This window comes from Hypanus sabinus, chromosome 3, assembly GCF_030144855.1.
Source record: "Hypanus sabinus isolate sHypSab1 chromosome 3, sHypSab1.hap1, whole genome shotgun sequence".
Classification (NCBI taxonomy): Eukaryota; Metazoa; Chordata; class Chondrichthyes; order Myliobatiformes; family Dasyatidae; genus Hypanus; species Hypanus sabinus.
Window position 1 is genome coordinate 36,003,549 of NC_082708.1, and position 27,557 is coordinate 36,031,105.

Sequence of the window (27,557 nt, forward strand, 5' to 3'; positions counted from 1 at the left end):
AAAAGCACATTGTCAGAGTTTAGCTACTAATAATCTGCATGCATTGGCACAAGAGTGTAGGATCTTAATATCACTTGTATCTAATTCTTAGAATGCCACTGTGCAAACTTTGAATGCAAATTGTCAGCAGATTCTGCCTTTATAATGCCAAAAGAAAACTCAAGACTTGGGCAACTAATTTATAAATGTGTAAATATAGAAATCACTTGGATCTGAATTTTGTTTTTTGCATTATATGTATATCACAAGAACAACAAAATTGTATTTATGTGCCTGGTGCTGGATGTCATGTTGTGTCCATGCACTGATCCACTATTGATGGTATTTCACAGATGCACCCCTTGGACCTTAAGCCAGGTCAGACCAAATGCATGATCTTAAACATTATTGATTTAAATAAGGATTTTAAGCCTATGGATTAGGAGGCTAAGGGAAGATTTTGCTTAAATCCCTTCGCTTTAGTCTAATATTTTAAATTATGTTCAATATATTATTAGTCAATTAATTTCTAAAATGAAACAAAAATGTTATCTTAATTATTTAAATTATAATAACTTTCTGTCTCACTGCTTGCCCAAATCAATGGCAGCTTTATCGAAAATTAATCTTTGCCTCAGTCAAAGTCTTTCTTAAGTCAGGCTTCTGCATTGCACTATTCTATACTCGATAGTGCATAGGTTCAGTAAGAAGGTCCACTGCAAATGACCTAGGCAAACACAGATGTGCAAAGGTTATGAGTGGCGGTTCCTGAATGCTTGTCTCATTTATTGTCATATGTATCATTCAGCCCAATGTAATTAACTGAATATTGTATATAATTGTGTTATATGGGGTGAAGGGTGTGGGATCGTTGCTATCAAAGCCAGCCCGTTGCCTATCCATAACTGCCCTATGCAGCATTCTTTGCTGGGCCACTTCAAAGGGCATTTAAGAACCAACCATATTGCTATGGGTCTAACAGCCAGACCAAAAAAGGATGGCAGTTTTCCTCCCATGAAGGACAAGAGTGAACTAGATGGATTTCTTTCAGAGCAAATGTGTAGAACAGAAGGCTGACATTTCTTTAAAAAGCAGCTAGTGTCTTATGCCAGCACTTGGTATCACACTGAAACCTCCTTTTATCTAAAAACAACTTTATCACAGCTTGAAATTTGATACTGCTGAACACGCCATCATTAATGGACCCTATTCTTACTTCTGGGAGATTCAAGGTTTTTTTTGCAGTAGTTCTTGGTCTTCCATTGGTTAGTGGCACAAGTCTTTAACTACTACCTGCATACAGAGCAGGATGGAAAGTACAATCCTCAAGGGGATCTAGGCAGTAGCATTCTGCATGATTTGAAAGCCTTCTATCCTCATGGCAGCTTATGCTGCCTTCTGGTATCCTCCAAGGGAGAAGATGAATTCAGCTACTCTGGAGTAGCAGCTGTGGTCATTGAATAGTTAACATAAGGAGGAAACAGGCTAATCCTTCTGTTCTAAAGAAGGATGTTGGCCTGAAACTTCAACTGTTTATTCCCCTCCATAATAGCTGAGTTCCTCTAGTATTTTGTATATTGCTCTGGATTTCCAGTATCTGCATTCTCTTCCGTTTAATCTTTATGATTTTAGCTCAGGGCACTAAGCTCAGTAATAATATTAAAATGTTACTTTGCTGAGAGCAAACACAAACCAATGATTGAGGCACAAGTTTTATACATGTCCATTTGTTTTGTAGAATTGGAGATAACCAATTTCATTCTTTCAATGTTTTGTGCTTTAATGTTAATAGTAAATACAAATTGCCTGAATGGAATTGAAGCTGTCTGTATTACAAGTAAAATATGCTTTAAAAAATTAAATTACCTTCAGAAACTTTTGAATGCTTGTGTCTTTTGTGCCTCAGTACAAAACTTACATGCATGTGTTAAAAACTGCATTATCAACATATCTAGATATTATTTAATTTCACACTTCTTTTAATTAAAACAACTATAAATTATTTATGGAGTGCTATCTTCCACCTGCTGACTGTACGTAAATTGAGAAAGACACCTGTAGACTACACCATTCACTTTGGATAAAAGGTATTTGTGATATAATTTTGATATTTTGTTATACATTTTCACATGTGCATTTTTGGAAATTAACTATTGCAATTATTAAATAAAATTCATTGAAAGATTACTGTATTTTTCTATATGTACATGAAACCTCTGGTGAAGAAAAATGGAATATCCCATGAGCATTTAAATAGTTGATTTCTCTCCATTTTGTTGCTTGGTCACTATGGCTGGTTATATGAAACCTGTAGACAGTTACAAGGACAATGTTACCTGTCCTATCTGCCTACAGATATTTACCTACCCAGTGACTCTTAACTGTAATCACAGTTTCTGCCTCAAATGCATCCAAGATCATCTGAAGTACAAGTCATCAAGTGATAATTATACATGCCCAGAATGCCGTGTAGAGTTTGTAGAAAAGCCAAGGTTGCTTAAAAATCCCACACTAGTTGAAAAAGTCGAAAACCTGTCAAGATGCCAGGAAAAGAAAATTGTCTGTGACTACTGCTTTGAGGAACCTGTGCCTGCTGCAATGAGCTGTATTCAGTGTGAGACTTTCTATTGTGTGACACATCTTCGCCCACACAATGAACGAGCATCTCTAAAGGATCACATTTTGGTTGATCCCACAGAAGCTATATCTTTGAGGAAATGTGAAGAGCACAAAGAAGCTCTTAAGCTTTATTGCAAGCAAGATCGTGCAAGCATTTGCAGTCTTTGCAGTATTATAGGGAAGCACAAGAGCCACTCGATCCTGACTATAGAAGAAGCAAAAACTGAAATCCAGGTGAGTGTGAAATAAGGTTACTTAAAAATAACTACAATGGGCGCCCAAGTTAACTGTATATTATTTGTATTATACAAGATATATTTTGTCAGTTCTTTCCTGAGTAGATTTATATCTGATTGTTATACTTCATTTATATAAATGTTTTGGATCTGAACGCACAGGCTTGATCAGTAACGTTGTGAATGTCATGAAATTAGGAGGTCTTGTCGACAGTGAAGAAGGTTATCAGAGATTAGCGGCAAGTAGATTTAGAAACAATTAAGTGTGAGGTGAGACATTTTGGAAAATCAAACCAGCTTAGGATGGTGATGTTGGCCTTCATAAGTCAGCGCATTAAGTATAGGAATTAGGACATTATGTTGCAGTTGTGTCATTTATTGGTATTTGGAATATTGTGTACAGTTTCGGTTGCCATGTTACAGAAGAGATGTTGTTAAACAGAAGAGAGTCCAGAAAGGACTTACAAGGATGTTGCCAGGGTTAGAAGGCTTGAGTCATTGGGAAAGGTTGGCCAACCTAAGTCTTTATTCCTTATAGACACTATGAATGAGGCATAGACAAGGTGGATGCTAACAGATGGCGGTCAAGAAGTTGTTGAGTTGCAGTGTCCATTGACGTCATGGCACAGACGTCAATGTCTTTAAGTTCATAGGCATGGTTTTGAGGACAGAGAGTTGAGTCACTGTATGTTTTGATGTACATTTTCACTGTATGTTTCTTTTCCCCAGGCTAGGGGCATTGATTTAGGGTGAGAAGGGTTAATTTAGAATGGACCTGAAAGGGTGGTGTGTATATGGAACAAGCTCCCAGAAATGGTTGAGACAGGTACAATAGTATCATCTAAGAAGCACTTGGATAGGTACCTGGAGGAATGGCACTTTGAGGGATGTGGGCCAAAGGCAGGAAATTAAGACTAGCTGGGTGGGCAAAGACTCGTTGGGTCAAGGGGTTTGTATTTGTCTGTATTGCTCTATGCTTAGGAAGTGGTACTGTTGTTTAAAATAAAGGTGAAAATCTCAGGTAACGTGTACTTATTGATCTTAAAGTGCACAGTGGAGATAATATAAAAATAGCATCTGTATGGAGTGAAAGGAATGAAAATTAATGAGAATTAATTTTCTCAGAAATGCATTTAGGGAAACTTGGCAGCTCACTGGAACTTAAATAGATAAATGATTTGGCAAGATTGAACTCAACCACCATATATTGTCAATTGTGAAAGGGGAAGTTGGGATGAGGTCAATTGTACCATGAGATTGCTGATAAAGACAGAGAAAAAGGCACCATTTCCTAGGCTGTTGCTTTCAAAAGTGCCATGAAGATTAAAAAAAAGAAGATCCTGAGATTTCTGGGGTCTTCTTCAAATATGTAGAGTGTCTGCACTTATAGAAGATGTAAACAAAGCCTTTTCATGGAAATCCGACGGGAATGGATATTTTAATAATTTTTCTAAAAGCCTGATATCACATAGCTATGCAGCAAAAAATAAGGTAATTTGGAGTTCCAAGAAATGTAATATTACTATCCAATTCTCAAATGAATACATTTCAATATATTCACCAGCCTAGATATTTCAGGAAGCATACATATAAACAGGAGTAAGACATACAAGTGTGCAACATTACCTAGATCAGGGGTCGGCAATGCTTACCACTGAAAGAGCCAATATGGACCCATTTCCCACAGAAAAGAAAACACTGGGAGCCACGAAACCCGTTTGACATTTAAAATGAAATAACACTGCATACAATGGTTTTCTTTGCCTTTATGCTATGTATAAACAAACTATAATGTGTTGCATTTATGAAATTGATGAACTCCTGCAGAGAAAACTAAATTACATTTCTGCATGCAACAAAAACATTTTGAACTCCGAAAAAAGACGTTGGGTTGAAGGTTACTCCATAGTTAGCCTACCTTGGATCGAAGAATTAAAAGAAAGCGCGCACTGGCGGGTGTCAGGCATTGGCAGTGGTGATGTATATTAATAGCGATAAAAAACACGTTGTAGCGGTGTAGCGCTACACGCAGTGCTAAAATAAAGACACTGCAGTCAAAGGTAACTTTATTCAAACTAAACAGCCTTGATTTAAAGCCTCCCTCAACCCGTCCCCGTGGGCGCGGATGCTCCAAAAAACACGTACTCATAAACCCCCGTAGGCTATCTCCCTTAGCCGGAATGGTGGCTAATTGTGAGCCGGTTCGGATGTGCCAGGAAATGGGGTCTCCACAAGGTTTTTAGATTGTACAAGATCACTATAATCTTCAAATTTCGAATTACATTTCAAAAACTAACAAACCACGGGGAGCCGCAGCACAAAGATGAAAGAGCCACGGGCTGCCGACCCCTGACCTAGATGGATAGGTAGTATGTTATACTGAATTTCAACCCTGATCATTCTACACTGAAGTTGCAAACTTGTATCAAATGAATAACTCGAAGATAGCACCGTCCTCAGTTATGTCATCAGTGTTGCCAAGATACTTGAAATGGTCAGACCTTTATAAATAGAATTTGGCCTACAGTCACTGGAACACTTACCACTATTCAATTAGATTATTGCACCTCTGTATCTTAGCCACATTTACCTAAAATTCTCTTTGAAGTTTATAATTTACAGCCCGAAGTAAAAAAAAATCTACCAGTCTCCCATAACTCTTCTGCTGGCTGAACGCCAGTTTTCTCCTATCCATTGTGTACAAAATTGCTTCTTGATGCAACTCCAAAATTAGATCCTCTAGTTCTGAATTCTACTCACCAGAAATTATCTATATACCCTTTTGAATCATTTTAACACAGTAGTCTGATTATTCCTGATCTTAACTTAACTCTTTTCATTCCAGTAAACAACACCCCATCCGCTATTCCCCGCTCTAATCACTTACCTCTTTTCACCTACCTATTACTTCCCCTTGAGTCCTCTCCTCCTTCCCTTTCTCCTATCTTTTCCAGTCCTTTACCTTGCCTACCTACCTGGCTTCACCTGTCACTTTCCAGCTAGCTTTGTTCTCCTCCTCACACCTTTTTATTCTGGCATATTCCCCCTTTTCTCTCAGTCTCGGCCCACCTATTTACACTATTCATTTCCATAGATGCTGCTTGACCTGCTGAGTTCCTCCTGCATCTGGGTTTCTAGCATTTGCAGCCCTTCTCATGTTCATGATTAAATTTTTATGATCTTTTATAATGCTGTTGAAATCTTTTCCAAGGTTTGATGCTGAAAAATGAAATTAATACTCTATATTGGTATGGTCAAATTTCTGAACAATTGAATTTTTTACAAATACTTTGAACATAAATGACTACCCTTTTCTCAAGGTGTTTAAGTTGGAAAATAATGCCTGAAGTTGGTTAGAAAAGTAGTAAGCAAAGTAAAGAGAAAGCAGAAACAAAGCAGCAAATGAGATCAAAATGCAGAAAGGAGTTCAAATTAGAAATGCAACATGTTATATCTAAACACTGCAGCATTTACAACACAATAGCATTTACAACACTGTGGATAATTTATGATGACACAAATAGAAGTAAATGGGTATAAACTAATTGCCATTATGGAAACAGTTGCCTGGTGACCAAAGCTGGGAAAATAGTTAACATTTAGGGAGGACAGGCAAATAGGTAAAAAAATAAGTAGTATAGTTCCATTGATAAAGGGTGAAATCAATTCAGTCATTAGAAACCATTTTATTTTAGCAGATTGTGACGCAGAATTCCACGCAAGTGGTTGGTTAACAAGATGAGAGCACACTGGGATGTGTTTATTATACCGACATGGAATGAAAATTATTGCACCAAAACAAAGAGTGGGAAAATAAGTCTTTCTCAGGTTGATAGGCTGTGATGAATGAGCACTACATGGATCAATGCTAAGCTCCAGATATTCACTGAGTGTCAATGATTTATCTCGGTGGATCCAATGTCATATTTCAGAGTTTTCTAATGATACTAAACAATCTTAATTTGGAGCAGGATGTAAAGAGGTTTTATGGGCAAAGGGCAAAAATGTGGCTGGTGGAATATAATGTGGAAACGTGAGAGGTCATATACTTTTGTGCACAAAACAAAAATACAGGAGACTTTACGTGACAAGATAATGTTGAAGTTCAAAGGGGCCAAGATGATCTTTTACTAAAATCCAACTGGCATTTACCACAAGTGATTAGCAAAACAAGTAGCATGTTGGCCTTTATTAGAAGTGGATTTGTGTACAGAAGTAAAAATAGCTTACCTCAGTGAGAAATATTTATGCTTCTCTATTCCATACATTTGAACCTTGATAAACAAGATCACCTCCTTTAAAATACATAAAAGAGTTCTTCCTGCAGTTATATACAGGCTTAGTAAGATTCACCTGGAGTATTGTGCTCCATTTGTTGTCTCTCTACAATGGACAGGTAAATATTTGCAATTCTTTACCCTGGAGGAGTCTGGAGGCTCAGTGTTTGAGTTCATTCAAAAGATGGATCAATGGGTTCTGTATATTAAAGAAATCAAGGGATATAGGGTTACTGTAGAACCTGCAGTATAAGATCTGCCATGAGCTTGATGAATTGCAGAGCAGGCTTGAAGTTAATAAACAAAGTTAGGGCACAGGAGCAGAAGATTAAAATAGTGGCATAGATTGAGAATTGTGTCCATGTGGATATCACTGTGAAAAAATAATTGTCCTTTGCACCGATGATCTAACTGTGAAGTTCTGACCTGTTCTACCTAGAATGCTGGTACGACATCATTTGGTAGCCAGTAAGGGTTTTGAATAAGATATGATCATAGGTATATATGTACTGCACTTAATATTTTAAAGCTTAAAATACAGCAGGTTGTACATGTGAAATATTCATGCTTCTCAACTCTGTTCATTTCAACCTTGATGAAAAAGATTAATTTATTTAAAATATATGAAAGTCATCATATAATGCTCCATTGAAGTAATTTCATGTTTTTATTGTTCTTTCTTCTTCACATTTTTGCCAGATAACTATGTAAAGAGATAATTACAGATTGCATAAATCACCATAATCATTACAGCCAGTAAAACCACCAGCTACCTCTATTGTCCATATTTCATTGCAAAAGAAATTGTCCATATCAGACTCCTTCTCAAAGCGCACAATACTGGAAATGAGCTTGAGGTTGGTGGTTGAGTAGGATTTTTAACGAGGGTGACTTTAGTATTTCTCAATGGGTCAAGTAGTGTCTGATATGGGAAATGGATAGTTGATGTTTCAACATTTTACCTGGACTCAGATGTTGCTGGATAATCTGTCTCCCAATATGGAGTTAAGATTATCAAGAAAGGGGAAAGAGTTTCAAAGCTAGACAAAATTAATTTGAGAGTGGGGTGGATGTTTGTTTGCAAATTCTTCACACGTGGAAAAAACAGCACCAACGCAGTTGCCGATACAATGGAAAAAGAATTGGGAACTGAGCTATTGTAGATTTGGAACGTGAATTGCTCCATGCCACCAGCAAAAAATCAGGCATAGCTGGAGCCCATGGCTACGCCTTTAATTTAGAGAAAGTGTGAGCAAAGTAGGAAGTTGTTGAGAGTAAGCACAAGTGCTGCCAGATGGAGGAGGGTTTTGGGGGAGGGGTTGGGTGTGTGTTCCAGAAGTGCCTCGACCTGAAACCTTGACAGTCCATCTCCCTCCATAGATGCTGCCTGACTCAGTGCTTCTCCAATGTTTTGTGTTGCTTCAGATTCCAGCATCCGCAGTCTCTTGTGTCTTGATTAGTGATGGGCAATTAAATAACTAATAAGAAGAGAATGCTCTATAAGTACCTACTTTTTCAATGATGACAATAGCTTACCTGTGAAAACAAAGATGAAAATATTTGTAGCTTCTTTCTAACAGAAGTGCAGAATAGGTGATTTATGTGAGTTTCTGTCTGAGATCAACACACATCACAGAACCTGGTCCTGAACATATTTGGTTCACCCCATCTAATGTTAAGAAATGGTTGAATGCATGGAAATTAGAAAAACTGGGACAAACCATTATCACAGCTTTATTGCTTACGTCATGCTTCCGAATCAGCTGTTTCCAACCAAACAGTTGCAGTATTGATACAACTTCGGGATTACGTGACAATGTGAAAAATATTTGTGGTATTGTCAGACCACTAAAATCAGGATAAATCCAATATGAATAACGGCTACTCAACAACCTGCACTCAATCAGTAACAAGGTAATGGAAAGATCCATACCTGGTACATTGACCTTTGCCTAAATAGTCATTTAGTTAGCTGCCTCTCAGCTGCTAATTAAAAATTAAAGGACCACTAACCTAGTCCAGACAGGTCCAGATCTACTTTTATGGTACTTTTTACCATGCTACTTTTATGGTGGACTCAACTAGGAGCTGACAAAGATTCAGTGGAGCAAATCAGAATTAGAATCTGAATCAGGTTTATTATCACTGGCATATGTCATGAAATATGTTGTTTGGAAGCAGCAGTACATTACAATATGGAATAAAAATATATATATTACAAGAAAATACATACATATATAAATATATTAATTTATATAAGTAGTATAAAAAGCAAGCAAAAGAAAAACAAGAATAGTGAGGGTTCATTATCCAATCAAATATCTGAGGTCAGTGGAGAAGAAGCTGATCCTAAAATATTGAGTGTGTGTCTTCAAGCTCCTGTACCTCCTCCTTGATGGTAGCAATGAGAAGAGGGCATGTCCTGGGTGATGGAGTCCTTAATAATGGATGCTGCCTCTTTGAGGCATAGTCTTTTGAAGATGTCCTCAGTGTTAGGGTAGCTAGTGGTCATACGCAGTGGACCCTCCAGGCAACCAGCTAGAATGCAGTCCACAGTACATCTGTAGAAACTTGCGAGAGTCTTTGGTGACATACTAGGTCTCCTCAAACTAATGAAATCTAGCCGCTATTGTACCTTCTTTGTAATTGCTTCTTTATGTTGTGCCCAGGATAAGTCTTCAGAGATGTTAACTCCAAGGAACTTGAACTTGCACAGCCTTTCCACTGCTAATCCCTCAATGAGGATTGGTGAGGATTTGATGCCACTCAAGCAGCTGACATACTGTATCCCACTCCTCATCACCATCTGAATTATTGCCAACAATAGTTATGTCATTGGCAAAATTATAGCTAGCGTTTGAGGTGTGCCTAGCCACATAGTAGAGAGGGTAGAGCAGTGGGCTAAGCATATATCCTTGAGGTGCATCAGTGGTGATTGTCAGTGATCATGATCTCCTACTTTTATGCCATACCAATTATAAGATCCTGTAATTTTATTTTCAAGTGAGTGACAGTTTTCAGGTAAAGAATCTTCAAGCAATTTTATTAGTTACTTAGTTCCATTCCCCTTTTCCTTCCTTTTTTAAGTGCTTATCCAATAACTCCCTAAAGGCACTGATCGATGCTTCTACCACAACTCCCACAGACAGGGAATTCCAGATCATAATTACTTTCTGTCTTATAAAGAATCTTTCCTTCCATTTCCTTTTCTTTCACCCAAAGTTATTGCTGCTTCATACAAACAATCAATGTTCCTATTAACTTACTATCCTCTCACCCTCCTTCTCCATCTCATTTTGCAAACTGGGCTTGTTTTCCTGTCCTTCTGATCATCCTGGAAGAAGCCTTCTATGTTAATAAAGCCATAAAAGGTTTGATGAGGTTATATCACCTATTATTCAAAATCTAGCAAACAGGTGTACAGGAATTTCTTGCAGGGGTTGCTGAATCTCTGGAATGATCTAACCTGGAGGTTTGTGAAGGCAGGTCATTGGAATTCTTTTAAATGGAAATTGAAAACAGTTTTAAAAAGTCTGAGAATTGAGGGCTAAGGGGCACCAGAACAGATGAGAATAGGAGGGTTTGGACAGATTATCCATCATTATATTGATTAGTAAGCGAACCATGAGTGGCCTACTCCTGTTCTTATTTTCTTATGTTCATGTTTTAAATCCAGATAGGAAAGTAAATTTGGCTGGGCCATTACAACAGACAGGTAAGAAAGAGCTTGTGTAAATGAGTAATAGGCAGTGTTTATAACTATGGCAAGTAAGAAAGCTGAACTACTATCCCCTTTGAACAGATCTTAATGCAATTAAAGGTCCCTAAATTGTGCAGATAGATTTTTCTTCCTGGTAGGTTGTTTCTTGTGCATAGTTCAACTTCACTTGGCAGAACAAGTGTCAAATCAGCACTGCATGGTTTTTATTATTGCCAGAGGTCTCGCCTACATAGTGATGAGCTATATACACAGCTTATATGGAGCAGTTCAATTCAATTTGGCAAGCAGCTCAAAGTGCACTGCATTTGTGTTATTCCAATTGGTGAATGAAATTTCAGCAAATTGGCACCCTCAGTGTTCAAGAAAAAGGGACGTACATATCATTATTATTTATCTCTTAATTCCAAGGAATCAGGTGAATTGATTTTTAAAATTTATTTTCAATTCCTCCTACTTTCATTCTTTTCAGACAAGCATTATTTTTATTTTGAAGGATAGCTGACAAAACCGGTAATGCTGAACAAGTTTCAGACAGCAAACAACATGGCATCGAATATTTGTCTTACATTTATCTTTTGCTGCATGTACAAGAGATTCATTAAGACTTTGGAATTAGTTCATATTTTTCTACTGAAATTGCTTTCCCCTCCTCCACTTTCAAGGCTTTGAAACAATTGAAGCCAGACAATATTCTTTCTCCATTCAATATAATCATATAATTGAGCATGATGAAAACTTAACTGACTGGAGATATTATAGAATGTAGTTTCCATAGCAGCTGAAGGAGCATGAACCAGGTTCTTATGACTACTCAAATCATCTTTGGAAAATCTCTTCTATGATTATTCACTTCATAAGGGCATCATTAAAAAGCAATTGTCCTTTGTTGAGACACAATACAATACTATACAGGGCTTGTATCAATATCAAGTTACTAATGAGTGTAGTCATTAATTTCCTTTGCTTTCTTATCAGTTGACTTTTACAGAAAACATGAAACAGCTTAATCTTAAGAGGACAAAAGCTGAAGAAGCAGTCGAACAACTGCGGGAATTGAATAGTCAGGTGCTAGTAAGTGTTTGGTTGAAAACTAATTTTATTGGTATATTTTATGAAATGTTGAAGTTTTTAAGACAAGGGTAAAAGCTAATTTGTTTTTACTGAATAAAAAAGCCTAATTTGTTTAAGATGTATATTTAAGCATATAAGTAAGACAACATTAGAGGAACAAATTCAGTAGACAAGAAGTAACAAAGGCTGTGTACTATTGAGTGTTAAGGAATTATTTGGATGAAATAGAAGATTAAGAAATCACTTTTGAGTCTTCAATCATGATGTGTTATACCGCTTTCAAGTATGGATAATATTTTATAATTAAACATAATTTCTTTTAAAAAGTGGAAAAGATTATACTGAATTCTGCTCCAGAGAAGGACCATTGGAAGATGGGGATGGGTAGTGCAAGCTGACAGAGTGGAAGTTTTGCCTGATTTCATTAATCATGTCACACAAGTTAAGGTGACACAATATTCTGTCTGTTCTGACATTCTATGATATAAGTGGAACCACAACGTCATTAAATTTAATTTAATCATTCCTAACACTGCATTCCCATGTGATGGATATTCACTGTCCAGGGCCCAGGTGTCCTTTTGTTGCCATGCTCAACTTTCCAACTCAGCAGATCCTCCTCTTGTTCTGAGTAAAGTAAGCTCCCAGGCAGTATTCCTTGCTCAGCTTCTCATCATAAACAAGAATCAGACTTCAGTGCTTAATATAATCTGCATACAATAATCAGTCTGAAATTAAAAGGATAGCTTTGCAAACAAACGGCACTGTCTATAGAGCCAGGCTGCTGGCCCACAGCATGGGAGATATGTTGCAAAACAATGGGATGATGTTAGTTGGGCCAGCATCAAACCAGACAATACTGGCTAAGTTATTTAGTTCAAGGAAGCACACAGATCTGACTGATACTATGACTGAGCACATCAAATAACTGATCTATCAATAGATGGAAGATTTGTGTACTCAGAGAGTCAACTTCACAGCATTCATTTTGAATGTCTGAGATCTCTATCCCCAGAAGCCTTCAGAATATTTGTGTTAATTTCCCAGCAAGGTACTGTATTTGAAAAATTTATGCATGTGAAGTCACCAAGTAGCAAAACACAGTATAAATGTAAGAGAGCAGTCAGGCAGTTAGGAATAGTCAAGGAACAATAAGAAGAATGACAGAAAGTTGGAAGGACTAGAATCTATTCCTTTGCCTTTAAACAACTCGTTGTTATGTCTTTTTCGTTTATAGGAATTGTACCTATGTTTTGAATTTCCTTGTGCTTTAGAAATAATTTGTAATTTGGAAAGTTCTAAGATAGAAATCCTCTGTATGTTTTAAATATGTTTGAAGAATCTAACCTTGGCATGATGGCATTACGGCAGCAAGGTAGCATAGTCGTTAGCACAACACTTTACAGTACCAGCAACCTGGGTTCAATTTCTGCTCCTTCCTGTAAGGAGCTTGTAAGTTTTCTCTGTGACCGAGTGGGTTTCCTCTGGGTGTTTCAGTTTCTTCCCACAGTCCAAAGACATACCAGTTGGTAGGTTAATTTGTTATTGTAAGTTGTTCTGTGATTGCGCTAGGATTAAATTGGGGGATTGCTGGTGTGGCTTGAAGGGCCAGGAGGGCCTGATCCATGTGGTATCTCAATAGATTAACAAATAAACAAATAAATAAATTTACTGTGTTTAGAACTATTTCGTTGGTTAGAAGTATCTCCTTTGTAGAGAGGGGATACCCACTGATCAAATAGTGCAGGAAAAACAGGTAAGTGATCTAGTGAGGGTACTCATGGCTAGCTCTGTCAGATAAGGCTTAATTTCTTCATTTGAGTTCAGAACTTCACACTCACGGCAGGTTAACCACAATTTAGTCACAATAATTGGGCATGATTTTAAATGTTGCTTATGTTTGTCTTGCAGTTTTAAAATAACTTAAATGACTATTGGAAATGTTCATACTTGTAACGTGGAAGGGAAATCAAAGGGAAGTGAGTAAAACAGACCATTCTCTTTTTCACTGGACAGTTATTGTGAGTCAATAAGTGAAAGCTGCAAGTCCTCTTATATCCGAGACATTACCCAAAATTCTGTAGTGTAATTTCAACCACAAAGGTAAAGCTGCTTAAATTTTAAATGGCCAAAGTCAGATTAACCTCTGAATATTTAAATGTGCAACATACAGCAAGATTGGAGTAGACTTCTACAATTCACAGTTGGCAATAATGAATGAGAAGTGTTAAATTAATTATTTTTCATAATTTCTCTTTTCTTTATTTGATCCTAGCCAGAAAATTAGAACTTGAATCGAAAGGAACATTGCTTGAATAAAAGAAATATAAATATTTAAATCTGGAAATCTCTGAGAAAGAAATCTAAATTATTTTCCTTTCTGGGTTATTAATTCATGTAGGCAGCATATTCTGGGTATTTGGAAAAAGCTATACACCATTATAAAGAAATTAAAGCTCTTGTTGAAGATGATGAGCAACAGACTTTGCGGTTCATTGAAGCTGATCGACAGGCTGCCACTCTGTACATCGAAACACAAACCAAAGACTGGTTGGAAGAGCTTGATGATATAAAAAGAATTATTCAGCACATAAATGTCATTTTAAATCAAGGTGATTCATTCAGGTTTCTAAAGGTAAATTATTCTTTTATAGAATCTGGAATAATTGTTCATTTCAATGTTTTAATATCGAGATGTAGATAATGTTCTTTTTCAGCAGATTTATTGGAGAGAAAATTAAAACCTTCTTTGTTTTTTCTTGTAGGGAGCAAACTGCAATGAGTATCGGTAAGAAATTAATTTTGACAATTAGTTTCATGATGCGCAGTTAAAAGGGGTACAATCCAAATTTTGTTTCTCAATCATGTATGACTTGCGTAGTAGAATGGTAAACTGTTTTATACTGTTAAGGTTCCTAAGTCAATCTCATCATGGTTCTGTTGACACTATTTTAGACACACTGTATTACATTGATATAGTTAAAATCATACAGGCACAAAAAGAAACTAATTGGCCAATTGTGTCCACATCAGTTCTCGGCAGAGCAATCTTGTCAATCCCATTCCTCAGTTTGATCCATTTAACACTACAAGTTTATATCTGTCAAACTTCTATTCATTTTTTTCTGATATTATTGATCATTTCTCCTTTATCACTCACAGAGGGAGCTTATTACCACGGGCTGCACAAAATAAATTATTCTCTCTTTCACCCTGTACCCCCTGTCCAAAACTTTAGATCTGCATCCACTGGTCTTTGGATACCAAAGGTTATCTACCATTTCTAATCTTGTAATATTGTTGTTTACAGCTATCAAATGTTTCCTCCATTTGTTTTTCTCCACCAAACAATCTAACTTCTCTAAATAGCTAAAATTCCTTGCCCATGCATTCATTCTCATACTGTAAATCTCCCTTCATCCTTTCAAGCCTTTTCACATCCTTCCTAAAGAATGTGACCAAAACTAGACAAAGATTTCAACTAATGGCCTTATCAAACCTTTCTAAAAATTAGGCATTATTTTGCTGCTTTTTCACATGATCACGCTATTTATGAAGTCTATGAGCAACACATGCTAAGAGTGGCAAAGGTTTATTAAACACAGCTGATCTTTTGGAGATGCATGTAGAATGAGTTGAATAAGGGCAGAGGAATGAGTAAAGAAAATTCTGGAATTATCTGATTCAAAACTCACCACAGATGCTAAGAGTGAAATGAAATGAAGAATACTGGTAACACTCAGCAGATCACTGGAAAGAGAGCCAGTTAGCATGGCAGGTAAATGATCTTATATCTGAATTGTTTAAACAGGCTTAGTATCTGTTGTTGGTCAGTGTTGAGTCTGATAATGTGTCTGGTTAAATGTTGAAATATCAAACCTTCTGAACAATTAGGCATTACTTCACTGCTTTTTCACATAATCATTTTATTTATGAAGTCTCAATACAGATTTCAACAATTTGGATGCATAGGATCCAGAGAAGCTTGGCTGAGTGGATTAAGAACTGGCTTGATCACCAAGGTCAAAGGGTGATGCAGATGGAGTGTTTTCTACCTGGAGGTCGGTAACCAGTGGATTTCTGCAGGGACCAGTTCTGGACACTGCTCTTTGTGATTTTTTTTATATATAAGTGACTTGGATGAGGAAGATGAAGGGTGAGTTAGTAAGTTTGTAGATGACAAGAACGCCAGTGATGTTCTGGTTTGTGTAGAAGGTTGTCGTATATTACAACAGGATATTCACAGTTTGCAGAGCTGGGCTGAGAAGTGGCAGATGGAGTTTGATCCAGAAAAGTGTGAAGCAATATACCTTGGAAGGCAGAATACAGGGTTAATGGCAGGATTCTTAGCAGTGTGAAGGAACAGTGGTCTCTTGGTGTCCACATCGATAGATCCTTGTTGTTCTACATAGGTGGTTAAGAAGGCATATGGTGTGCTAGCCTTCATTAGGCAAGTTATTAAGTTCAGAGCAATGAGCTCTGCAGCTCTATAAAACTCTGATTAGACCACATTTGGAGTATTTACGTTTGGTTTAGAGAGGGTGCAGAGTGGATTTACCAAGTTGCTGCTAAGATTGGAGAGCATATCTTATGAGAACAGATTGAACAAGCTGGAGATATTCTTTTTGGAGCGAAGGAGGAAGAGTTGTCACTTGATAGAGGTGTACAAGATGATAAGAGACATAGTATGAGTGAACAACCAGTGACATTTCCCAGGGTCGAGATGACTAATACAAAGGGAAATAATTTTAAGGTGATCTGTGGAACTTACAGGGGCAATGTCAGAGGTAGGTTTGTTTTCACACAGAGTGGTGGCTGCATGGAACTCACCAGCAGGGTGACAGAGCCAGATACCTCAGCGGCATTTTAAGAAACATTTAGATAGATGCATGTTTCCTTATGTTTGTCATAGCCAGAGGAGGTAGTAGGGATAGGTTCCCACTACTTATTAAATGTTCCCAATGATGTACATCTCAAATAGCCTCTGACTCCTGGCCTTCACATGTGGCTTAGATACTAAGACCGGCAGAATAATTTCTACTGACAGGAGAAGCGGCAAAGGTAGGCTATTGGTGTCTCAAAATCAGTCACTTTTGGCAGATGGGGGTTCATTAGCCATGATTGGTTGCTCATCTAAGAGAAGGAAAACTCTGATTTCAAATCTCTGCTGCCTTGTGGCTATGCCCATTCATAGGGAAGGCTTCAGGAGTAAACCCCGAGGAAAATTCTCAAGCTAGAGTCTTGAAAGCAGTCCTGGATTGAGCTGGCAACCCCTGCAATGCCACTGGTGCCAAACTGTACAGGGCTCCGCTGTTCCTTTAGATTCATCAGCTGTGTAGAGGGGGGGGAGTCTGCTGCATGGGCAACAACATGCTCTCCATTTTGTACTGCCCTGGTTTACATACGGGCTTGTGTATTAACTTCAACAGCTAGGACACGACATCTGTGCTTCGCTCCGACCATTCGAGGCCAAGAAAGAGGATGGAAGAAAAGTGGAGGGCTCTGTGTGAGGGAATGGTTAGATTGATCTTGGAGTAGGTTAAAAGGTCAACACAACATCATGGGCTGTAGAGCCTGTACAGCAGAATTCAATACTTAATTTTTCTAATTTAAAAAGAATAACATCAATTAAAACAATTCATAAAAATTGCAAATAATTTAAGGCATTAAAAAAGCAGATGATAAAATAGGCTGAAGTCAGCATAATTTCCTTAAGGGGAGATCTTGCCTGACAATTCTCTTGGAATTCCTCAAGGAAGTAACAGGTTGGATAGAGAAAGGAGATGCAGTAGATGTTGTTTACTTGGTCTTTCAAAAGATCTTTGATAAGGTGCTGCATGTGAGGTGGCTAAACAAGATGGGGGACCATGGAAGGTACTACTGTGGATAGATTGACTGACTGGCAGAAGACAAAGAGTGAGAATAAAGGTCGGGGTGGAAATTATTTGGTTCACTGTCGGTGACTAGAGGTGTTCTGCAGAGTCAGAGTTGCATCTACTACTTTTCAGCGTACATATTAATGACCTGGATGACGAGTTGCATTCTTTGTGGCTCGGTTTACAGATGATACAGAGGCAGGGAGTCTGAAGAAAGACTTTGATGGATTGGAAGAATGGAAAAGAAGCAGCAGATGAAATACTGTGTAGGAACTTCATGGTCATACTTTAAGGCAGAAAGAATAAAGATATAGACTATTTTCTAAATGGGGGATAATTCTGAAATTGGAGGTTGGAAGGAACCTGGGAGTTCTTGTTCAGCATTCCCTAAAGGTTAACTCAGCAGCAAGTAAGGCAAATGTAACATTAACATTAATTTTCAGGGGACTAGAATATAAAAGCAAGGTTGTAATACTTCATTAGTCAGCCTTTCTCAACATTTTTGGCCAGGAGGAACCCTTGAAATAATGTTCAGGTCTCAGGGAACCCCTGCGTAAAAATTACAGTACAGTAAGTTGTAGATATAATGCTCTTTTGAGTAGAGAATGAATTTCTAGCCAACATTTCTTGAAAATGGCAGTTAAGCTTAGCTTGCCTTTCTTGAAATTAATCTCTTTCGTCCCCTGCATTAATTTTAAAACCTATGAAGCAAACGTAATACATTTCTGTTAAAAAACTGATTTAAGCCAAAGTGGGATTTGATTTTTCTGAAGGTAGTCTTGGTAGTGTTATGAACCCCGTAACTGAGTGTCTTACCAGCAAAGATAGAAGTGTCCGTTGGAGTCTGGTGATACTATTTTCAACAATATTTATTGGCAAAAATATACAAAATAATATCAATGCAAATATACAGAGAATATACGTTAGCAATACTAAACCTAAAAGTGCGGGTACAATAATAATCATTAATGAAACAAGCTCTATCGTTGTCTAGGGGATAATGAATTGTCAGATGGAAATATAAAGTTCAGTTCAGTCCATGCAGGCTGCGGTAGTTGTTTGTCAATGTGTTGCAATTGTGTGTGTGTGTGTGTGTGTGTGTGTGTGTGTGTGTGTGTGTGTGTGAGAGAGAGAGAGAGAGAGAGAGAGAGAGAGAGAGAGAGAAAATGTATGAAGAATAACAGCTATTATCTTGCCAACCTTCCTTTATGATTTTTGATCCGTTGATGCGTTGTTGTGGCCATTCACGTATGACCCCTCCGTCCTTCAGCTAGACCGTTCTTCCGTGGTGGACTCGTCACCCAGGCAAGGGTGGACACACACACAAACCCCCACCAGTTTCACTACAAAACACTTTGTTCGGTCTCCGATCTCCCACCCTGTCTCATGGGGGTTCTGATGCTCACTAGCATTTCTCCTGGTGCGTCTGAGGGGTGTTACCCCAGACCTTACTTTTATCCCCACTCACGGGGTCTCAGGTGTCAATCAAGTTAGGGTGATGTAACCCATCAAACTAGCCCACTCTAGTTGCCCCCTGAGGGGTTTCAATGAATAGAACAGTACCAAGTAAACAATCTTTCTCCAAAAGCCAATAGCAGTAATCAATGGTTCCATTCCTCTTTTGTTAGTAGGAGACGTTCCACCTTAGCTGTGCCTCTCTCTCATTAACTTTCATGAGCTGTTATCAATAACAACTGCCCTGGCAGATTTCCTTTTGTCTCTCCTTGTTAGCAGCATCGAAGTAGTAGCGATTTGTGATTTTCCAAAAGGGGGGGGGGGCATGAGCCACTGCACCCTTCTGCCTATCAGAATTGTTCATCCTTCATAACAGTCGATTTAATTCAAATAAAGGTTGTAAATTGATTTTAATTAATGCTATTTACAACCTGAAAATTTACTGACAATGTTGAATAGTAAAGTTACTATACACCATAAGCGAAAACAATATGAATAAAAATATAGCTTAAGACACAATTTTATACAAGATTCGGAAAAAAAAGTCTTCTTACTAAGTGACATTTTTGTAACATCATCAGAACTTTTTTTCGTTTCATCTCTAAGAGTTTTTGACATCGGCACCTCTCTGGGAAGAAAGTAATACTTTTTTTAACAAGAGAAATGAAACCCGTCATGGAGTCAACCATTGATGGGGTACCATCAGCACAAATGCCAACACAGTTCATCCACAATAGACATTTTGTTTCCAGATATGGACAAAACATAAAATATATCTTGGTATTTGCTTGTTTTAGGCAGCTCTTTGCAACAGAAAAAGTTTTCTTGAATTTCACCATCATTTACAAATCTTACAAATGCTACATAATGTTATTTATTGGTGAAATCTGTTGACTCATCAACCTGGATAGAGAAACTGTTGTTTTTCAGTTTTTCACACAAAACCTCTTCAGCATCATGTGACATGTCATCAATATGTCATCATACTATTTGAGAGTGAAACCTTTTCAATTTCTCGTACTGCAACTTGTCCTAGCATTTTTTACCCTCTATAATTTTACATGCTGGCATTATTAGGTTCTCACCAACTGTGTGACTTTTCCTTTTCTGGGTAATAAATTCTGCTACTGAATAACTTGCTTCCTGGATTCTTTTACTGACTCCTACTTTATTAACAAAAGCTTTACTTTGTTTTGAGATTCCAATAGCCGTTTAAAATAATCAGCACTTTTACATGTCCTTTGGCTGTGATTTGTAGTTAAGTGTCTCTTCAGTTTTGCTGGAGCCATTGCTGCATTAGTATGTTGTTTGCCACGGACTAGGCACAGTGGAATAGGATGACTTGAATCACCAGACCATGATAAGTAACTTGCATTGTGAAGATGGAGTTTTTTGTGTCTATTGTTGCACTAGTGCAGTGAAATGACTCAGAAGATTGTAATTATTCATCATTAACCTAACAGAATTGTCTGTAGACTTAGACCTAGAATCCTCCTCTTCCATCTCACACCTCCTCTTCAAAAATCAACACATTGGGATTAATAAAATCAACACATTGGGATTAATATTGGGATTAATAAAATTGGGATTAATTGGGATTAATAAAATAACAGGGATTAATAAAATAAGTCACAACCCAATCTGGATGAGTCTATTCAATGCTCGGAAAATGCACTTCATGCTCCTCATCAACCTATTATTTTCCCCTCCAGACTCAACCAATTAAACATGGTCCTTCTGCACACTGCCATACTAGATTGAGAGATCTCTAATGAGATTGCTAATGGGACTGCTTGGTTACTGCCTACTACTGAGAGTGCTAGCATCACATGTTGCGCAAAGTTCAAAAAAAGAGATTTGTTTTTTTTAAATCATGAACTCTCACAGAACCCCTAGTGACCTCCCGTGGAACCCTGGTTAAGAAACTGTCATAAAGTGTTGGTTGGACCACATTATGAATTGTGAGCAGTTTTGGGACCCATATTGCAGAAAGGATATCCTGGCTTTAGAGAGGATCCAAAGGAGCCTTGCAAGAATTATCTCGGGGATGAAGGAATTAATGTATGAGGAACACCTGATGGCTCTGGGCCTGTACAGTTTAGAAGGATGGAGGTGGGGGATATATTGGGCATTGAAAGGCCTAGATAGAGTGAACATGAAGAGAATGTTACTGGCAGAGTCTAAAACTAGAGGGCACAGCCTCAGAAGAAAAAGACATCCCTGCAGAACAGAAATAAGGAGAACATTCTTTAGCAAGATGGTGGTGAACCAGTGGAATTCAATACTACAGTGAGCTGTGGAAGCCAAGTTATTGGGTGTATTTAAAGTGAAAGTTGATAGGTTCTTGATTAGTAAGGGTGTCAAAGGGATAGCTTAATTCTACTCCTATGTTTTATGGTCACAACCTTTACAATACCCATTGAAATTAGTATCAATGATCCTGCTCTAGGTCTAACAAGACACTGTACATAACATAAGAACAGATTTCGTAAAATAAGTACCAAGAATTTGCTTTGCTGCTGGACACTCTTACAAAATTATTTCTTAGTTTTGTCTGATAAGATTGGGACTTGAAAATTTTCGATCCACTTTTGATTCACATTTGTATGGGAGCCTTGTACTGACCCTTAAGTGCTGATATACCAGTGTTTCCACAGGGAACTGCCAGCATTTACCAGGAAAATCCAGCGCAATATTTTAATTTAAGAGAAAAAAAAACTTGTGGTTCTGACTCTTTGGGTAGCACATACTGAAGCTTTTCCTTCATTGTGAGCACAAATTTACAATGACTGCCTACCAGAAATGTTAAGAAGCCATTCATCTTCACCCACTGCCAAGTCTATCAGGCTCATTCAAACATTGAAATCAAGGTCTAATATTAAAATCTTCAAAGCTAAGCATAAATGATGAACAAGGTGAGACACAGTTTTTCATCAATACACTTTCTAAGAAATTAGCTTCACAAACCTTCACATGAAACACTGAAGAAAAAGTCCAAGGCTAGACATACATCTGGAAAGGAAACTGGAGGATTTTCTTATAAGCCTATTAGAAGAGCTGTAAGCCTATAAATCTATCTTAGACAAGAAAATGCAGCTGAGAGATTGTGCAGTTTTTAAACATCTCTATAAATATTAGATGACAAGTTGCATTTCCAGATTAATTTAAGCAAAAAATTAAAATTTTACCTGTTGAAACACAACAAATTAATCAAAAAACAAAATCATTGTGTGTGCCATTTTGATCCAGTCAACCACAAAAATAAATTAAATGATCTTCATGAATTTTTGTTGGCGGAAATGAGTACATTTCATTTGGATGCAACGTATTTCTCCCTTAAATGTAGCACCACTATAGTTTCAAGGCAAATCTCCCAAACCAACTATCATAAAATTTAAAAAATTAATATGTTAAGACTAAATTAAAATGATATGGTTTTACCAAAGCAAGAGCCTAATTGCATAAACATTTATTAATTAAATACTGATCTGTTGCTCTATTTAGCTCAGAAGCAACACCGCTGAATACTCTCAAAAGTAGGCCAATGGGAAGGCAGAAAGTAGGCCTTCTTTTACAGTAGTATTCACTAAAGTCTTCCTATAACTGAACAGGTCTTGATTACCTATCCATGTTATTTTAAGTTAAAAACATGGAGAAAACGAACTACTTTACAATAGGCTTCTGAACTCATAGGGTTAAGGTATAGGGAAGGTATAGGTATTATCCCCAGTTGCAGAGTGAAAAGGAACAGGATTCAGGAATGATCATGTGCTAAAATTCATCGGGTCAATGTGGAGCACTTTAATAAAATACATTTTCAGGTAGTACCCTCAGACAGCAGGGTTCACACTGTCTGGCTTCTGTCTGTCAGGGACAGAAATCTATTTGTGCATGGTTACACAAATGTGCCACACTCTCTCTTAGCTGTTAAATTTTTAATTGTATAGGCAAAGTGGATATCAGCATCAGTATAGTCCAATTCATGAATATTAATTGTAGAAATCCCACATGTATACTTTAAACCTAGTTTGACTCTATACTGGGTGTACATGCCAGTATGGTATCAAACCGAAGTGGTCTGTGACTACCCCCTGCAGGAAGTCTCACTCCACTTTCTTGTCGAGACTGAGTGGGTTTGATTAGATTTACCTTATGACCTTAGTATGTTGTGAAGTGGAAACTGCTTCTGAACAAAAGCAAGGTTGTAATATGCTGAGACAAATTAGTCGATAGCCACATCTGGAACAAATCAGATGAAAAGCAAGACAAATTTTTACTGGGATTGTTGAGAGAAACGGTAAGGCTAATTTTAGACCATTGCAAATTAGTACATTTATCTAATCTCAGATAGGATACAGACCCACTAGAAAGAGCACGAGGAAGTAATCAGGATAATTACAGATCCTAAGGTACAAACTCCATTCTTGGCATCTGGTTTAGAGCATGTCTACTGCTAAATAAAGCTGCCAGCCTCCCCAGGATCCCTGGCAATGGCCTTCAGAAGGGACAGCTCACATAAAGTACAACAGGATGCAATCATCTGCAAAAGGTCTTCTTGAGGCTGTGTGGTACTTTAAGCTTTTGTTTCGGTTTCCTTAATGATCTGGCATACCAGGGGCTCACTGGCTGCATGTGTGCCCCCCCACCCACCTTTAGACTTTCTCCTGGTTTTGCAATAGATCTCCAATGATTCAAGAAACCAACATGTGAGAAAAATAAAAACATCTTACATCAGGACAAACAATGTTGTATGAAGTGTTGTGTACTTTAAAGGAGTCAGCTAATTTTCCATACACAGATTAACAGAAGTTAGCTGGTAGCAATGGAGCATGGGGGGGGGGGGAGGGTGTCTGTATAATTGGACTCATAATCTATACACTCCAGATAGAAACTAGATGCATAAATATGGTAAGGTTGAAGAACTAAATAAAGTACAACTGTTGTATGAGACTGTTGCTACTTCAATTTAAAAGACATGCCTTGACTAACAGGGTCCTCAAACTAGAATGGGTAATGATCAGCTACATGTCTGTTCACAGATGAAGGCTTATTGTAAGTTTTTCATCATTAACAATCCTAACATATACCTGGTATGGAGCCTACACACTGGGTACTTGGCAAATTCACTGGAGTTCAATATCTTACTGTGTTTGCTTTTACTTATTTTTGCTTTAAAGTCTGTTCCTATTGTCACTGTTTTAACAGATATTATTTTCTTTGTAGCATTAATGCTCTGCTAAATAAACAAATGCCAGGCATTCATGAAACTGTGATTGATGATGGCAAACTTTCTTCTTTGATCAAGTCAATTGGCAAATTCGCGAACAGTTTGTCCAAGAATGACATTTCGGTCAGAAAAGCTCTCCTGGCATGTGAGTCTAAATATTTTCTTTTACAACAGAAAATACCTAATTCTTAAATAATTAAAAAATTACATTTCTATGATGTAATGTTAAATGGAAGTGAAATGTAAATACAATAATGAAAAATCTATATATACATTCAAAGGTTTTAGGTCTAAATCTCGACCATCCAAAGACATGACTACTATACTTCATAAAACAAATGGCTCCTCCAGAAATATTCGCAAATGTTCACAAATTCAAAAATTTAATATGGTAAAGGAAAGTATTATATAGTTTCATGATATCTACTTGTAAGACACAATATAGCTTCAAAATAGTATTTTAAAAATCACAATAGGCATGGGGGAAAAGTAATGTTTTCTGATTAGAATTTTTCTGTTATCCAAATACCTCTCCATCTCAAGAAATCTAGACTTATGATCTTTGATTGCATTTGATAATAAATGACACACACAAAAAGCTGGTGGAACGCAGCAGGTCAGGCAGCATCTATAAAGAGAAGCGCTGTCGACTTTTCGGGCTGAGACCCTTCGTCAAGAGTCCTGATGAAGGGTCTTGGCCCAAAACGTTGACAGCGTTTCTCCCTATACATGCTGCCTGGCCTGCTGCATTCCACCAGCATTTTGTGTGTGTTGCTTGAATTTCCAGCATCTGCAGATTTCCTCGTGTTTGCCTGATATTAAATGAATTGACTTTGCTGAGAGTTAAGGTTCAACAGGTGGACAATGAGAATTCGTACAGATAGAAAATTATTTTATATTTCAAAGTGTTCTTGTTTCAATTTAAACCTTTGACTATTGTACATTTCATAGTAAAGAAAAATTTCGGCAATAAATTACCAGTGCTGTAGGAATTCATCATTCGTCACCTGCAACTGCTTTGCATTTTCATAAGACATTGGAGATTTTACATCTCTACGCATCTAATAGTAGCACATTGCTTCATCAATGTTATAGATAGATCTCTTATCACATGTCAGCCCTTTACATATGCTCTCAGATCTGTGCCAGTGACATTCACAGCTTGCTTGCTTGTAAGAGATATGTATACAATGACAAAGTGAGAACTGTATGTGACTGTTCCCATTCTGCCCCTGGGAAGGTCCTGGCTCTTATCTCCCTCTGAGACTGAAATAACTAACTCCCCATCTACAAAGTAGTGATGGAATAGCACAGAGTGGGATAAAACTCATGGCCCTCATCTTTGATTCATCAACTGATCCTGAACTGATATCATGTCTTGTATAAACAAGTAGTCTTGTTAACTCAAAAGCAAAAGCTGTACCCAATTTCTTAGGATACTTACTCCATCAGAGGAATGGTCTTTGACCTGAAACATTAAATCATGTTTTCTATTCACAAATTTCCCAAATTTCTTTATTTTATTTAATCCACTTTCTTCCCTCTACCTCGATCTGTATGATCAGCTCATCTTGTTTTGATGCAGGCTCTCAGCAAATAAAGTTGACCATCTCTCTGCTTCACAGATGCTACTTGAGTCACTGAGTTATTCTAGCAGTTGTTTATTGATCCAGTTTATAGCATTTGGAGACTCTTGTTTCTCCAATCAATTTGTCTGTCTGTACTCCATCATGGTGATTTCCTCCGCCCTCTCTCCTCTCACATTTATCAAAACGCTTATTTATACCTTTTTCACCTCCAAGCCCAGTTATGGTGGAAAAGTATTACACTTTGAAAACAGCAAAGTTCTGCAGTCTGCACTCTATTCATAACTAAGAACTGGATTCTCTGTAACCCTTTCTAACCCTCCGTCACTCTTTGTGCTCAGTATAAGTTCCCAAATCTTATGTCAGTTGTCATCTTCCAAGGTCTTGTTATTTCCTGGATCTACAAATTCCTTTATTCTGAACTAGCTTCAGTGTAGCTCTGATTATAGCATCGTATGACCTCCTTTGTGAAAGTTCTCATCTAACCCGCCCTTTGGCATCAGAGGCTTTAGTTATCATATCACCACTCTCTGGGGCTCTCTTCCTAAAGTGTAACTTTCACTTCTTCTGCAACAGTATCTTGTGGATTTTACTTATCATGTTTTCACTTATCATCCTTAACTTACCTTCCAGAATGGTTCAGTTTTTTGTCTTTTGAGCTCAATAAAGTTAAGACATTTTTGTAGAATGCAGTGAAGAACCGAACTGCATCATGCTAACTGCTATATTTGAATTGAAATAACGAACAATTGAAATATGATGAACAGGGATTATAGTATAATGTAGTGTTGAATATGTTTGTGTTTTTAGGGATTTAGTTTGGATAATTTTTTATTTTCTTCAAAATACAGATGCAACCACTATTACTTTTGACCCTGTGACTGCAAATGAAAATCTTATTCTCTCAGAAGACCGAACAGTCATACGCTACACGGATGAAATTATGAAGGCTCCATACAGCCCCAAACGATTTGATGATACTTTGTATGTGCTTGGCTCTCAGGGTTTTACTTTTGGTAATCATTATTGGGAAGTGGTAGTGAAAGGCAAGACTGATTGGGAGATAGGTGTTGCTTATTCATCTATACCGAGGAAAGGCAAATGTTGGTTGGGTCGAAACAATGTGTCCTGGGCTTTGGAATGCAGCAATGACCAATATACTGCATGGCACAATAACATACAATTAAAAGTTACTGCCGACAGAAAACTGAACCGGGTTGGTGTTTATCTGAATTATACAGGGGGAATGCTTGTATTTTATGATACAGAGAAAATGGCTGTTTTAGTTTCCTTTTATCAAAGGTTTACAGAAGCACTTTACCCCATTCTAAATCCCTGCAACAACAAAGGAGGAAACTTTGCACCTCTTACTGTCCTACAACTGAAAGGAATCGGCCATATTTAGACAATAACTGTTGTTTCAAAATTATATTACGTAATTTTTAAGCAAAAACAAAATACTTTAAATATGTTCATTTTAAACTAGTTTGGTGGGAGGTTTGGTAGCAGA

At 37.5% G+C, this 27,557-nt stretch overlaps 1 protein-coding gene across 1 annotated transcript; it reads left to right on the forward strand.

The window, feature by feature from the left end:
- Positions 1 to 2,268: 2,268 nt before the first annotated feature.
- Positions 2,269 to 27,452, forward strand: LOC132390736 (nuclear factor 7, brain-like). The gene is made up of 6 exons (XM_059963286.1): positions 2,269 to 2,832; positions 11,808 to 11,903; positions 14,305 to 14,538; positions 14,669 to 14,691; positions 24,458 to 24,606; positions 26,899 to 27,452. The coding sequence occupies exons 1-6, from the start codon at positions 2,269 to 2,271 to the stop codon at positions 27,450 to 27,452; spliced, it is 1,620 nt and encodes a 539-aa protein (XP_059819269.1).
- Positions 27,453 to 27,557: the final 105 nt, after the last annotated feature.

Bases quoted from the DNA above. Each gene is read 5' to 3' on its own strand.
- LOC132390736 (XM_059963286.1), top strand. From the start codon at position 2,269: ATGGCTGGTTATATGAAACCTGTAGACAGTTACAAGGACAATGTTACC. The intron at 2,833-11,807 runs GTGAGTGTGAAA...CTTTCTTATCAG, and splicing joins AAGCAAAAACTGAAATCCAG to TTGACTTTTACAGAAAACAT. The intron at 14,539-14,668 runs GTAAATTATTCT...TTTTTCTTGTAG, and splicing joins ATTCATTCAGGTTTCTAAAG to GGAGCAAACTGCAATGAGTA.